Source organism: Bos grunniens, chromosome 4 (genome assembly GCF_055505025.1).
Source record: "Bos grunniens cultivar Pamir isolate PY7600 chromosome 4, Bosgru_T2T1.0, whole genome shotgun sequence".
Lineage (NCBI taxonomy): Eukaryota > Metazoa > Chordata > Mammalia > Artiodactyla > Bovidae > Bos > Bos grunniens.
In genome coordinates, this window is record NC_141168.1 from 53395295 (window position 1) to 53411580 (window position 16286).

General features: G+C 40.7%; 1 protein-coding gene across 1 annotated transcript in view; it reads left to right on the forward strand.

Moving 5' to 3' along the window:
* Positions 1-16286, forward strand: part of CHN2 (chimerin 2) — a 338897-nt gene that overhangs the window by 153909 nt on the left and 168702 nt on the right. Inside the window, exon 2 of the mRNA XM_086396433.1 lies at positions 10318-10356. Coding sequence (XP_086252559.1) covers positions 10318-10356 — 39 coding nt within the window. The remainder of the gene's footprint in view (positions 1-10317; positions 10357-16286) is intronic.

Consider the following 16286-nt stretch of genomic DNA (forward strand, 5'->3'; position numbering starts at 1 on the left):
TGTAGCATTGTTTCAAAACATTGAAAATAATTCAAATATCCATCAGTTGGAAATGTTTACAGAAGTGAATTAAATGCATTTTGGTATTCTGGTACACAGATATAGTGGAAGACCAAGCTACAGCTTTTAAAAAGGAAACCACAATCTATATATACTGACACGGAAAAAAAAAATGCTTAAGAAAGATCAGTAAATGCAAAAACTGATTGCAGAATACTATATATGATACGCTGCATGCCAGCTGCTTCAGACATGTCCGGCTCTTTGTGACCCTATGGACTGTAGCCCACCGGGCTCCTCTGTCCATGGGATTCCCCAGGCAAGAATACTGGAGTGGCTTGCTCTGCTCTCCTCGAGGAGATCGTCCCAACCCAGGGATCAAACTCGTGTCTCTATGTCTCCTGCATTGCAGGTGGATTCTTTACCCTCTGAGCTACCTGGTAAGCCCATATATGATATGAGACCATTTCTATAAACTCTATTCTAGCCATTTACAGGACAAAATCTGGAAGGATTCACAGAAGTCTATTTATGGTGCTTTTTTTCGGAGGTTAGGAACTTTCTAAAACATTTTTAAAAATTGTTGGAGTTTTTCTGCTTTTCAACATGCTGTGTATTTCAAGAGACATACGAAATTATTTTTTGTCATGCTCTTGATCTAGAAAGATGACTTTTTAAAGGCACTCTTTATTGCCCCTGGCATGTGTTGGTTCCAGAATTCCCCATCTTGCCCCACAGTTCACAATGGCAGTTCTGTCTTTTCAGGGTTTAGTTACTTCGGCACATAAGGTTTTCTTAAGACTGTTTCTATTAACCTGTATCTCCAGGCCCTTTAAACCAACTTTTCCTTCCTTTTTGTTTCATATGTTCTAGTCTTTATAGATTATTTCATTTGTGTAGTGGTCTTACCTATTTTTGTAAGGTTTTGATAGTTTTCTAAGCATCTATATCTTTTCTCTCTTTCCCATCCCTCTTTAATGAGCATATTGTCGACTTGCTTAGAATTCCTCCTTAACATTTATTTCACAGAATTTTTAAGAGAGCCAAGGGAATGGGGCTTAGCCTTTGAGAAGCCCTGATCTCTTTTCTTTTGTCTTCATCCTTAGCTCCTCCTGGACAAATACTGTTCATGCTGCATGTGTTATTATAGGAATTATTTTTTGTTAGGCCTTTTCACTTGTGCTTAATTTATTTAGAGAGCATGTTCAAAAAGAAAAACCACCTAGCAATTATTTCTCATATGTGTTAATTTTTGTACAAGCAATATGAACATAAAATTAGGAAATACAGGTGGACAAAAGAAGAGAAAATTAGAAATCCCCTGTGTTTTCACTACCAGGTGTAGCAACTGTTAACAGTTAGGTTTATAGTCTTATAAATAAAACATTTCTATGTATATAATTGATTTGGCCACCTGATACAAAGAACCAACTCATTGGAAAAGACCCTGATGCTGGGAAAGATTGAAGGTGGGAGGAGAAGGGAACAACAGAAGATGAGATGGTTGGACGGCATCACCAACGCAATGGACATGAGTTTGAGTAAGCTCCAGGAGTTGGTGACGGACAGGGAAGCCTGGCATGCTACAGTCCATGGGGTCGCAAAGAGTCGGACATGACTGAGTGACTGAACTGAACTGATGTCTATAATTACTTATATTTTTCTTAAAGTGGGATATTTATTATTCTGTGACCTCATTTGTTTAGTACATAACATAGCATGAATATTTTTCTGTGTCATTAAGGAAGGATAATAATGTGAGCAAAGATAGAGTTTACTCATTCCAGACAAACCATCCTATCTTTACAACATGCTGTATGTTGGATAGTATTATTACTGTCATTCTATAGTCTGAAAAACTAAAGGACAGAGAGATGAGATAACTTGTTTAAGGTCACACAGCTAGTAAGTAACAGAGTTAGGGTTTTGAACCTTGACTAGCTCTAGAGACCATGCTGTGGACCACAGACCTCTGACCAGCACCATCATTTCATCACTGTGGCATGTGGTAATTTATTTTACTACTCCTTTCTGGGTTATTAGATTCACTGCTGTACCCAGAGCAGCTGGGAACACTTTGTTCATGTATTCTTGTTTGTACACATGTTCAGTTTCTACCTTAGGCTAATTCACATGAATAGAATTGCTGAGTACAAAAGGCTATACAGTTTTTAAAGTTGGATACCTATTTGTCAGAGTTTGTAAGCAATTTGTTTTTTAAGCCTCTCTGACCTTTTGAAAAATTTAACTGTCCATCTGGGTTCAATGAGAGTTTTTTTTCTTAGAACAAGGAATATTTTTGGTTCTACTTCCTCCCTTCTGCATTATATCTATTTCTCTAAAATGTTCAATAAAATGATACCCTTACTCAAAACATGATGGCTTTTGTTTTCAGTACTTCCTGTATCTTGTATCTCCTGGATTTAACTATTAGCTGTGTGCTCAGTTGCTTCAGTGATGTCTGACTCTTTGCAACTCAATGGACTGTAGCCTTCCAGGCTCCTCTGTCCGTGGGATTCTCCAGGCAAGAATACTGGAGTGGGTTGCCATCCATTTCCATCTCCAGGGGATCTTCCCAAGCCAGGGATCGAACCTGGGTCTCCAGCATTGCAGGTGGATTTCTTACTGACTGAGCCACAAGGGAAGCCCTATTAGATGGGGTATGTGTATTGATGGAATAATGTCCACAGTTGACTTGATATCAATTTTCTTTTTATTGTTTTTTAGTTTTATTTTATATTGGCATGTAGTTGACTTACAATGTTGTGTTAGTTTCACATGTACAGCAAAGTGATTTAGTTATACAGATACATATATATAAGCTTCACAAGAATTATAGGATCAAATCTGTAATATAATATACTTATATCCATTCTTTTCCAGGTTCTTTTCCCAATTGGTTACTACAGAGTACTGGGTAGAGTTCTCTGTCCTATACTGTCGGTTCTTGCCAGTTATCTATTTTATGTACAGTAGTATGTATATTAATTCATACTATGTATGTTAATTCCAGTATCCTAAAATTTATCCCTCCTCCCTCACCTTTCCCCTCTGTAACCGTAAGTTTGTTTTCTAAGTAAGTCTGTGAGTCTGTTTCTGTTTTGTAAATAAGTGCATTTGTATCATTTTAATAGATTCCACATGTAAGTGATATCATATGATATTTGTCTTTTTCTGTCTGACTCATATGACTGCTTTTCTTTCTATTTTATTTTTTCTTCTGAGATTCACAAGAATTGCAGGATCAAGCCTGTTATATAATTTTTTTTTTTCTTGCTGTCAGTTTATGTAAATTAGGGTGGATTTCCTGGCAAGGATGACAATGTGTCAGAGGCTGGAGGGCAGAGCTCCCTGCTCTAATCCCACCTCTTCCTCTGACTTATTTTATGACCTTGAGAAAGCCACTTCATCATTCTCATTTCGTTTTCCTCATTTGCCAAATGAGGAAGGTGAACTCAATGACCTAGAAAACCTATTCCAGTTTTTTAAAAATATATGGTATCAGGCTATTTAAGAATATGGCAGATTTTTAAAAAATACTGTGTGAAATTGGGGCAAATGTGATGTTGGTGGGACAGTGTTGAAGGCAGCTAAAGATTTGTTTCAACAAATTAAAAATATTTTGTGCCTTGTTGCTTGACAAAAACCTCCTAACTGCACTTTAGTGGCTTGTGAAATGAATCTCTAAGACCAAGGTAATTATAGTTGCTCCACTGAAGCATGACAAATGGCCTCTCACTTTGGATTCTTTTATGAGAAAGAAAAACCTTCCATGACAACAGCACTGGAGCTTAATTACAGCCTCCAGATCTGGGGGCAAGAATACAGATAGTTACTGACTGTAGCCAAGGGAGAGGAGACATGAGCCTGAGTTTACCTGGGAAGAATCAGGACAGGGTGATGTAACCATAACAACACAACAGCATTAGTGGGGCTTCATGGAGAACTTGCTATTTACCAGGCTCTGTCCCAAGAACTTTATATATATTAAATCATTTAATTGTCACAATAAACATAAGCAATCAGTTTTACGGTAGGTATATTTATTTTTTGGTTTAATAAAGATGAGTATTGGAGGCTCTTAAAAGAAGTTGGCTTAAAACTCAACATTCAGCAAACTAAGATCATGGCATCTGGTCCCATCACTTCATGGAAAGTAGATGGGGAAACAGTAGAAACAGTGACAGACTTTATTGTTTTGGGCTCCAAAATCACTGCAGATGGTGACTGCAGCCATGAAATTAAAAGATGCTTGCTCCTTGGAAGAAAAGTTATGACCAACCTAGATAGCATATTCAAAAGCAGAGACCAACAAAGGCCCATCTAGTCCAAGCTATGATTTTTCCAGTAGTCATGTATGGATGTGAGAGTTGGAGTATAGAGAAAGCTGAGCGCCAAAGAATTGATGCTTTTGAATTGTGGTGTTGGAGAAGACTCTTGAGAGTCACTTGGACTGCAAGGAGATCTAACCAGTCCATCCTAAAGGAAATCAGTCCTGAACATTCATTGGAAGGACTGATGCTGAAACTCAAATACTTTGGCCACCTAATGCAAAGAACTGACTCATTTGAAAAGACCCTGATGCTGGGAAAGATTGAAGGCAGGAGGAGAAGGGGATGACAGAGGATGAGATGGTTGGATGGCATCACTGACTCAATGGACATGACTTTGAGTAAACTCTGGGAGTTAGTTGTGGACAGGAAGGCCTGGCATGCTGCAGTCCATGGGTCACAAAGAGTTGGAAACAACTGAGCGACAGACTGAACTGAAAAGAAGTCGAGTAACCTGCTTCATGTCATTCAGCCAGTAGTTGTCAGAGGTACAGTCTGAGCCCCGAGAATTCCTTCATTTATTTAGCACATGCTTTTTGAATGTCCATTATATGCCATGCAACCTTCTTAAGGGTCAGGCCTAAGTGAATGAGGCAAAATTCCTGCTTGTGTAGAGTTTAGCTAATACTGGGATGAGGCCAGTAATCACAAGCCAACAGATCAATAAATAATTTCTGATGGTAATAAGTGCTATGCAGGAGAGTGGGAGGTGGGAGAAGGCTGTTTTATGTAAGATTGGCAAAGATGACCCCTGGGAGGTGAAATTTCAGTTGAACCCCACAAGATAGAGCAAGTCAGCCATGCAAAAGTCTGTTAGAGGAGAATTTTTACTTGGAGGGCCCACGGGAGCAAAGGCCAGGGGCCTTGCCTTGGCCTGGCTTGTTCTGGGAAAAGAGAAAAGACCAGTATGGTTGGATAATACGTGAAAAGCAGGGAAATGCCTGCGGTGGAGTGAAGAGGAGGGCAGGACTGGAGCCCACAGTATAATGTTTGTATGTATATGTGCTCAGTCACTCAGTCATGACAGACTCTTTGAGAGTCTATGGACTGTATAGCATGCCAGGCTCCTTTGTGGAATTCTCCAGGCAAGAATACTGGAGTAGGTTGCCATGCCCTCCTCCAGGGGATTTTCCTGACCCAGGGATCGAACCCACATCTCCTGTATCTCTTGCATTGCATGCGGATTCTCAACAGCTGAGCCATCACGGAAACCCATAATGTTTGTATTTTATTCCAAATGTAGATGAGAGACAATGGAGGATTTTTAAACAAGGCAGCATTATGATATCCAGTCTCTATGGACAGCTTTCTTCACCTCTATGTGACATTGCCAGCAAGGAGCAATCCAAAAGGGAGTAAGTGTTTATGTGTAGGGAAGGCTAAATGCAAGTTTAAAGGATCAGTACAACTCAGTCGTGTCCGACTCTTTGCCACCCCATGAATTGCAGCACACCAGGCCTCCCTGTCCATCCCCAACTCCCGGAGTTCACTCAAACTCATGTCCATCAAGTCAGTGATGCCATCCAGCCATCTCATCCTCTGTCGTCCCCTTTTCCTCCTGCCCCCAATTCCTCCCATAATCAGAGTCTCTTCCAGTGAGTCAACTCTTCACTTGAAGTGGCCAAAGTACTGGAGTTTCAGCTTTAGCATCATTCCTTCCAAAGAACACCCAGGACTGATCTCCTTTAGAATGGACTGGTTGGATCTCTTTGCAGTAAAAGGGACTCTCAAGAGTCTTCTCCAACATCACAGTTTAAAAGCATCAATTCTTTGGCACTCAGCTTTCTTCACAGTCCAACTTTCACATCCATACATGACTACTGGAAAAACCATAGCCTTGACTAGACGCACCTTTTTAGGCAAAGTAATGTCTCTGCTTTTGAATATGCTATCTAGGTTGGTCATAACTTTCCTTCCAAGGAGTAAACGTCTTTTAATTTCATGGCTGCAGTCACCATCTAAAGTGATCTTGGAGCCCAGAAAAATAAAGTCTGACAGTGTTTCCACTGTTTCCCCATCTATTTGCCATGAAGTGATGGAACCAGATGCCATGATCTTCGTTTTCTGAATGTTGAGCTTTAAGCCAACTTTTTCACTCTCCACTTTCACTTTCATCAAGAGGCTTTTGAGTTCCTCTTCACTTACTGCCATAAGGGTGGTGTCATCTGCATATCTGAGGTTATTGATATTTCTCCCGACAATCTTGATTCCAGCTTGTGCTTCTTCCAGCCCAGCGTTTCTCATGATGTATTCTGCATATAAGTTAAATGAGCAGGGTGACAATATACAGCCTTGACGTACTCCTTTTCCTATTTGGAACCAGTCTGTTGTTCTATGTCCAGTTCTAACTGGTGCTTCCTGACCTGCGTATAGGTTTCTCAAGAGGCAGGTCAGGTGGTCTGGTATTCCCATCTCTTTCAGAATTTTCCACAGTTTATTGTGATCCACACAGTCAAAGGCTTTGGCATAGTCAATAAAGCAGAAATAGATGTTTTTCTGGAACTCTCTTGCTTTTTCCATGATCCAGCGGATGTTGGCAATTTAATCTCTGGTTCCTCTGCCTTTTCTAAAACCAGGTTGAACATCTGGAAGTCCACAGTTCATGTATTGCTGAAGCCTGGCTTGGAGAATTTTGAGCATTACTTTACTAGCGTGTGAGATGAGTGCAATTGTGTGGTAGTTTGAGCATTCTTTGACATTGCCTTTCTTTGGGATTGGAATGAAAACTGACCTTTTCCAGTCCTGTGGCCACTGCTGAGTTTTCCAAATTTGCTGGCATATTGAGTGCAGCATTTTCACAGCATCATCTTTCAGGATTTGAAATAGCTCAACTGGAATTCCATCACCTCCACTAGCTTTGTTCATAGTGATGCTTTCTAAGGCCCACTTGACTTCACAATCCAGGATGTCTGGCTCTAGGTGAGTGATCACACCATCGTGATTATCTGGGTCATGAAGATCTTTTTTGTAGAGTTCTTCTGTGTATTCTCGCCACCTCTTCTTAGTATCTTCTGCTTCTGTTGGGTCCATACCATTTCTGTCCTTTATCGAGCCCATCTTTGCATGAAATATTCCCTTGGTATCTCTAATTTTCTTGAAGTGATCTCTAGTCTTTCCCATTCTGTTGTTTTCTTCTATTTCTTTGCATTGATCACTGAGGAAGGCTTTCTTATCTCTTTTTGCTATTCTTTGGAACTCTTATATCTTTCCTTTTCTCCTTTGCTTTTCACTTCTCTGCTTTTCACAGCTATTGGTAAGGCCTCCCCAGACAGCCATTTTGCTTTTTTGCATTTTCCATGGGGGTGGTCTTGATCCCTGTTTCCTGTACAATGTTACGAACCTCCGTCCATAGTTCATCAGGCACTCTATCTATCAGATCTAGTCCCTTAAATCTATTTCTCACTTCCACTGTATAATCATAAGGGATTTGATTTAGGTCATACCTGAATGGTCTACTGGTTTTCCCTACTTTCTTCAATTTAAGTCTGAATTTGGCAATTAAAGGATAGGAGCTGATATTTCAGGTGAAAATTCTAGGTTTTTCACAGAGCAAGACTGAAATGAGCAGTGAGAGGCCATTTAATCCAGATTTCTAACTTCAGATAAGAAGCCCTTTAGGAGATCCAAGTTGAGTATCTGAAACCTGAATTAAGGAGACTACTTATTTAGAGGAGAACTTCCCTCAGCATGTAGAAAGATACACTTTTCAGTTCTGAATATTCTTGACCACTTCTTGGTCTGGGGGTTCTACTTAGCTTATAGAGTAAATCTCATCTAAAATAATAAAGACGTCTTTGGGTAGACGACATCTCAGGAATTCCTGCTACTATGCAGTCTGGTGTATGTGTATGTGTGTATTGGCTCTATATCTTTGAAAAAGACTTTTGAAGGTGTCATCAGTGTTTTAACATATAGGACCTGGCTTTTCTGGTGAGGTAGTATTGTATGGATGGTTCTAGAATTTTGTTGTAAACTCAGCAATATGATTTATTTTATTTGAGAGTTCTTTATAAACAAACACCATATTAATCCATTAAACTTGGTCTGTGTTACATATAGGATGGGCTTCCCAGGTGGCTCAATGGTAAAGAATCCTCCTGCAATGCAGAAGACACGGATTCAATCCCTGGGTCTACAAGATTCCCTGGAGAAGAAAATGACAACCCACTCCAGTGTTCTTGCCTGAAAAATCCCATGAACAGAGGAGCCAGGAGGGCTACAGTCCATGGGTCTTGAAAGAGTCAGATACGACTTAGCGACTAAGCAACAACAACATATAGGATGAAATTAATTGCTTGTTTAGGTTAAAAGCTCACTATTACATTGTCCACTTTGACTAAAGTATTAGGAGTTTCACTTTTTTTAGCAAACAAAGTTTGCATAACAACATAAACCATTATTAATACGTTGTTTTGTGTGTGTGTCTATGTGGCTGATTATCCATAGAGAGGTTCCTGACTAGGTAAGCCTAACTATCCAGATGTTTTTGTATGAAACTGTCTTAGGAGGTGTTTAGTTGCCTCTGTGATAGGATGGGCTCCAGAGAGTAAGTAATTGTGAAAGAATTTCATTTAAGCTACACAACTGTGATTGAGTAAGATTTGGGGGAATTTCACCACTCCAGTTTCTTTTTATGTATAGTAAGCATATTGGAGAAGGCAATGGCAACCCATTCCAGTACTCTTGCCTGGAAACTCCCATGGATGGAGGAGCCTGGTAGGCTGCAGTCCATGGGGTTGTTAAGAGTCGGACACGACTGAGCGACTTCACTTTCACTTTTCACTTTCATGCATTGGAGAAGGCAATGGCAACCCACTCCAGTGTTCTTGCCTGGAGAATCCCAGGGACGGGGGAGCCTGGTGGGCTGCCGTCTATGGGGTCGCACAGAGTCGCACACAACTGAAGCGACTTAGCAGCAGCAGCAGCAGCAGCAGCAAGCATATTTGTTTTTTAGGAGGGGAAAATTTCTCAAACTGTCTTATTGCATGAGATTAGAAAGTTTCTATTCCTTTTCATAAAATTTTAGTATGTGACAGCAACAGAAGGACAAGGGCACATTAGGCTGGGTGAGTGATGCCGTACACGTGCAAGGTGACAAAAACTGTTCCCTCATTGAAAAGTGCTAAACTAAAAGAACTCTTCAAAGTTCCCCAGCTCAATATTCTGTGAGTCGGGGAATGGATTTTTCCCTCTGGCTGTTTAAGCTGGAGTATGTTTTACCAAGACCTTAGCTATGAGCTCAGGAGGACTCTAATAACTCCATCAGAATTATAAAATCAGCTGTCAGCCTTGGGATTGTTGAGCTGACTGAACAAGCAGATTTTCTCCCATTGTCTGCCTTCTAGTTTGATGAATAACAGTGTCGTCCTCTCCATTTTGTTGCAACTCTTTTCCTCTGACACTTCTGATTGCTGAAAGGTTTTCTGGAAATTTCCTAAGTCACACACTGGAGTAAATTCAAGGACATGATGAGATTCCAATTGAATCATCAGTGTCTCTGCTGTCAGACCTAGTGTTTTAGGAGTTCAGTTGGCTGAGTGGTACAACTTCCCAGATTTAATATTACATACTTGCCACTGTGCATCTTGCCCTCAAGTCTAAATAAATGGGCTAAAGGTCTGATTGGAATCTGTGAGATAAACTATATGTTTATTATGCCAAGTTAAGTAAATACTGTTTGAAAGGATTACTGGAGGGTACAATCAAGTTAATTGCTTTAAAAATCTTTTTTGATTTACTGAGCTCTATGAAAATGGTTAAGCAGTTGATTCGGTCATGGTAAGTGACCTGGACAAAGTGGTGTTGGGTCCACAAGGGTCGCCTTTCCCAATTCCTCCCTCTTGCCTGGAACTGTCCCGTAAATGAGCTGAGAGGACCCTTGGGACTGGAAGGCGAGGACTGCTGACAGTATTGTTCCCCCAGAGAAGACACATGTTGGCAGTTTGACATTCAAGCTGACGGATTGATTTCTTGCTTTTTGTTTTAGATGCTGAAGAATACCAGCCTCCAATATGGAAATCATACTGTGAGTATCTAAAATGAAAATCTCCTCAGAAGTCTTTAGCAGGCCTGCCTTTTGAACAATTTTTGCTGTTGATTTAGTGCACACACAGACTCCCTCATCACAGCCCTGCAAATCCAAATTTCTTTTTCTACTAAGGAGATATATTGGTCAGAGAAAATAGAAAGAGCCCTCTCCCCTGGAGAGGACCTATGAGAGCCAGCTGCCATGACTCACTTAGGAATGCTTAGGGAAAAAAAAAAAAGATGGCTATTCTGACTCTGACTTTCTTCAGGGCACTCCTTGTCTCCCTTCCTTTCCTCTTTCCTTCCATCCTTCTTTCCTTTCTTCCTTTTTTTCCACAGCTGGTCATCAAGGGTAAGTATGTTGACTTCCATGAATTATGCTCTTGACTGTTTATCCTATATTAATATCATATGACATTTACCACAAAAAATTAACAGATGGGGAAGAATAATGTTTGGTCACTAACGGTGACTCCTTAGAAACAGGGTTCATTATCTGATCATCAGTCATCAATCTGACTCCCCTCATGAAGGCAGGCACTTGTCATCACCTCAAGCTCATTTTCTCTTTCCTTAGTATCACCCGCCTAAGTAATTCTCCAGTGAGAAAGGGGAGGGGTATGGTGTGGAGAGACCCCAGGAGAATAGGCTCTTGTTCAAGCTTTGCTTCTAGACAATAGTGATAAGGAGAATTATTTCTGTCATTATTGATGTTGCCCTTGTGTCTTCTGTCTGTTGAGACCTGCCATGTACCAGCTACCATGCTAGCTCTGTGCCTGAATTCCCAAATCCCATCTTAGCCCTCAGCAATGGGTACCATTCTTATCCCCATTTCACACACAAAGGAACCACAGATCAAGGAGGTTCAGTAATTTGGCAAAGGTTTTACAGGAAGCATTACTGGGGCATTCAGAGTGGAACCCAGAAACAAACCTGACTCACAGCCTGCAAGTTTTCAGGATTTTTTTCTTTCTATTTAAAATTGATACATAAGGACATAAAGTATATACATACACACAGATGCACACAGCATATACCCGTGTGTGTATGTATCTGTAACAAAAGCAAAACAAAGCTACATAAAAGACAAACATTAGAGAAATACATAAAGCTGAGAGTAAAAATCTCCCATAAACCGCATACCATCCCCACCCCATATTCCACTCCTCCCTTCCAATCACTGACCACTGTCCATTTTGGAAAGCATATCCTTCCAAGTGTTTAAAATACACGTGCCTGATATTAAGGCATTTTTGTGGTTGGTCCCTTCTGTGAAAAATGGGTTTATGCTGTACCCGGTGTCCTTCAACTTGCTTGTTTCACTTCACAATTCGATCTTCCCACGTCAGCATATAGAGAGGCTCCTCGTTCTTTATTACACGAGTCTGTTCTTCCATCTGTGAAATAAAGGGGTTGTGCTGGGTCTCTAAGGGCCCTTCCAATCTAATGTTCTGCATTCTCATCTTCTATTTTAAAAGGCAGTGCTAATGACTAAGTAATTGGATGTTTTTGTTTGTTTGTTTCCTAATGGAGTGTAAAGTGCTCTGACAGTAAATCAACCAAATATCTGTAGTGAGAGGCATTGGGAGGGTCGCATGACTTACTGTTCCTTGCTCACCTTCTTGCACACAGCCTTGCATACGTTAACTACCCAATAAATATTTGTTGAGTGAATGCCACCACAGAGAGCTTTACTGAAGCGAGAAGATAGCACTGGCTCAGAGTCATTTCGCTTTTCCAAGAGACCTTGGGACACCCAGTGCACCTCTTAAAAGCACTTTTATGTTTTAAGGAAGCCCAGAAAAGGTGCTATTTATTACGTGTTCATACTATTAAATTTACCAGAGTGTATTGGTTTTGATTTTTTGGATCTAACCAAGTTGTGTGTGTGTGTGTGTGTGTATACTTTGCACTAGAATCATAAAAATTTAGATACACAGAAGGGACAGTTGAGGCCATTTAATACAAACCTAATGACATATATGAATTTCCTCTTTATTATACTCAGCTAATAGTCATCCAGGCTCTATTTGAGAGTCTCCAGTGATTCAGAGGAGAAGGCAATGGCAACCCACTCCAGTACTCTTGCCTGGAAAATCCCATGGACGGAGGAGCCTGGTAGGCTGCAGTCCATGGTGTCACTAGGAGTCAGACACGACTGAGCAACTTCACTTTCACTTTTCACTTTCATGCATTGGAGAAGGCAATGGCAACCCACTCCAGTGTTCTTGCCTGGAGAATCCCAGGGACGGGGGAGCCTGGTGGGCTGCCATCTATGGGGTCGCACAGAGTCGGACACGACTGAAGTGACTTAGCAGCAGCAGCAGCAGCAGCAGCAGCAGTGATTCAGAACTGCACCCTGCAGTTCTGAGGGGAGGATGCCATCAGCAGGGCCATCCACAACATCAAAAACACAGGTACTACTGAGAATTCTCTTTGGTTGTCCTGAATCCAGTAATTCTTTGAGTTTCGATGTTGGACTACTTATAAGCTCATCTAATACTCATTGCCAACTCATGCTACTCCTTCTTATTGTCAAGTTTATCATCTACTCATTTGGTCTTTCAGCAAACGTACATTATAAGCATTAGGAGAAGCACTAGGAATCAACAGTAGCTAAAAATGTGGTCCATGCTTTCCTCAAATTTACAGCCTAGAAAGAAAGACAGATGTAAACCAATTAATATGCAAATGGACTGAAGCAACAATATACTACTCCTCTCCCTCCTGGGATTACAGAAGACTTTCTAGAAGAGGATAAATCTGCATGTAAGGTCTTAAAAGATAAATAAGAAGAAATTGAGGGCCTTCAAAACTTCATGAGGTCCATGTTAATATACAAATATGCTAAAACAATAGCATTTTCCATATCTGAAAATCCAATTAACCTATCAGAATATGAAATTTGTTTGGTTTTAAATAACTTATTGGTAAACACCAAGTGTTTCTCTTTGGAATACTCACAAACCATCCTTTGAGAGATTAATTTTAGGTGTTGATTCAAACTCATTAACGTATCATTTATGGAGTCTATAATTTTCCATCACACAATTAATTTTTCAACTCCAGCGATTATTTGGTACTTTGAAATTTCTCATACATTTGCTGGATGCTGTTCATTTTTGCCTCATTATAGGACTTGATTTAAAAATTGGTTGTTTACAGTGATTATAGAAGTATATAGGTGTGTCTTTTCTTTCATTCATCACCTATTGTTGGTTTTAATATTGACTTATTTGATACTAGATTCTTATTATGAAGCTTTTGTCCCAATTATAACATTATTCCTAAAGGAAAATGAATCTACTTCATAATGATCCACATTAAGAAGCTGTTTTTAAGTTTTAATGCTAATTGCAATGCTCTTTCATACAAATAACAGAATATTCCACTTAAACACATTGATTGACATAAGCAAAAAGTTGAGAGGCACTGGCTTTAGGCGCGACTTGCTCCAGCAACTCAAAGACATTATTGGAGCCCAGTGCATATATCTTCCTTTCTTGGTTCTGCTTTCCTAGGTTTAGCTCCACGCTTTGTAGGCTTTTCTCTTTTAACCCCCAGAGAGCTACCACATTCTCATCCAAAAGCAACTAGCAAAGAGATAGTCTACTTCAAACAAAAGTATTAGAATTTGTTTCAGTCTGAGTCCCTTTGCTTTCCACCTGAAACTATCACAACATTGTTAATCATCTGTAATCCAATACAAAATTCAGTTTTTTAAAAAAGAGACACTATTGACACCCAAATTCAGCTTTGGTGTTAGAGGCAATTAAATTTTGTTTGGTAATTGCTTTCCTGGGTATTTGGAGCTTCCCTGGTGGCTCAGAGGGTAAAGCATCTGCCTGCAATGCAGGAAACCCAGGTTCGATTCCTGGGTTGGGAAGATCCCCTGGAGAAGGAAATAGCAACCCACTCCAGTATTCTTGCCTGGAAAATCCCATGGATGGAGAAGCCTGGTAGGCTACAGTCCATGGGGTCACAAAGAGTCGGACACAACTGAGCGACTTCACTCATTGACTCACTCACCATTGTCAATGTGCCCAGGAGAGCAGTGCTTTCTATAAATCATACAGTAACAAATATTACAAAAAAAATTGTGTCTCAGCCCTATTTGATGTGAGTCCCCAACCCTGGCTACATGACTATGGTCAGAGAGTTGGGGTACACTAACTGCCCTAAACCAATCAGGGCACATGGCTGGAACTCAAGAGGGTTCACTCCTATGTAATCTCCATGACTGGAAACTTTGGAATATGGTTGGAGTGGGAAAGATGGAAATGGATGCCTAGAAGGCAACCAATGCATGTCTGATTTAAAATCAGCTCTCTCGATATTTTATATAAAGTAGATTGCTCATTCGTTCAACAAATGCATATTAAGTCTTTGCCTTAGACAAGACTGTGTGCTTTGATCTATGGGGCCACAAGGATGAAAACTCCATCTTGACTCAAAGAACAATGATGCTACATGCTTAAGTTCTTGCCTTTTCTGCTCCCCCATTTTTCTTAGAAGCTAATGCTCTTACTTCCATAAGAATAATCTTGCCTCAAAGTATCGTCTATCTACATGTAGTCCTTCATACTCAATACCATACCCCAAAACATTGGCGAAGTTACTGAGAAATATTTGGTTTCAATTAAAAAAAAAAAAAAGACTATTTTCAAGTTTAATTTAAAAATAAAATAAAGCCACATTCTAAATTTTCAGCCAGAACTGTATGAAGTGCATGCCCTAAGCAGACGAGTTTAAAAGCCCACCACTATGGGTATATTCTGAAAGATTTTATTGTTTAAGAGGCCAAGTGCCAATTAGGCAGCAGATGCCATGGCCAGCAGCTCTCCCCAGAGACTCCCCTGGGCAGCAAGTAAGGCAGTCACAGCTTGTGCCTGTTTTTCTAAAGAGAAGTGTAGAACCTCCAAATTCTGGTCCACAGACCCCCTGCATGAGAATTACCTGAGGAAAGTAGTTATAATAACTATTCCTCAGCCTGACCCCAGATTTCTGAATCAGAAGAGTGGAGAATCTGCAATTTATCACACTCCACAGGTGCTTCTCATGCACTTAGGCCTGAGACCCCCTGATTCAAGTCTCCACAGCTTCATCCTCAGATTTTTCAGTGTGCCATGGACAAGAGGAGAAAACTTCATCCCAAGCAAGACTGGACATTCGTTAGCAAGACAAAGCCTGCACACAGCAGTCTGGAGGTGGGGTTGAACCAAGAGGCCATCGAAGCCCCCACCATTGGTTACTCATATCCATGAGTTCTTTCCTACGAATACTGGGAAGTCATCGGCGAACAGGGTGGCACTGGCTCAGTGTCACAGCCAAGTGTCCAGGTTTGGCTCCTGGGTCCACATGCCTTCTTAAAGGACTTGAGGCTGTTAGAGGACATTGCTGCAGGGTCTGTTAAGAGCTGATGGGTCTGGACTGGGCTTCACATCACCCAGGCCATGGTTTTCACTTGGCATCCATGGGAAGATTGTGTTACCAGAGGATGAGCCAAGTTTTTTTTTTTTTAATTATTAATTTTTGGCTGCACTGGGTCTTCATTGCTTCACGCAGTTTTCTCTAGTTGTGGCAAGTGGGGGCTACTCTCTAGCTGCAGTGTGTGGGCTTGTCATGGAGGTGGCTTCTCTTGCTACAGATCACAACCTCTAGAGTTGTGGCACATGGGCTTAGTTGCCCCACGGCATCTGGAATTTTCCTGGACTGAGGATCAAACCTGTGTCCCTTGCATTGGCCAGGCAGATTCTTAACCACAGGACTACCAAGGGAGTCCTTTTTTCTTCAGTTTTCTTACTGAAGAAAAAAGGTTCTCTCAGTGAACTCTTGATTTCTCAAACTGCTTCAGATTTCTTGGGGAGCAGGGATTCCTCTTCTCTATCCCCAAGTTTCCTAGTGACCATCCCCTCACCCCAGTCAAAT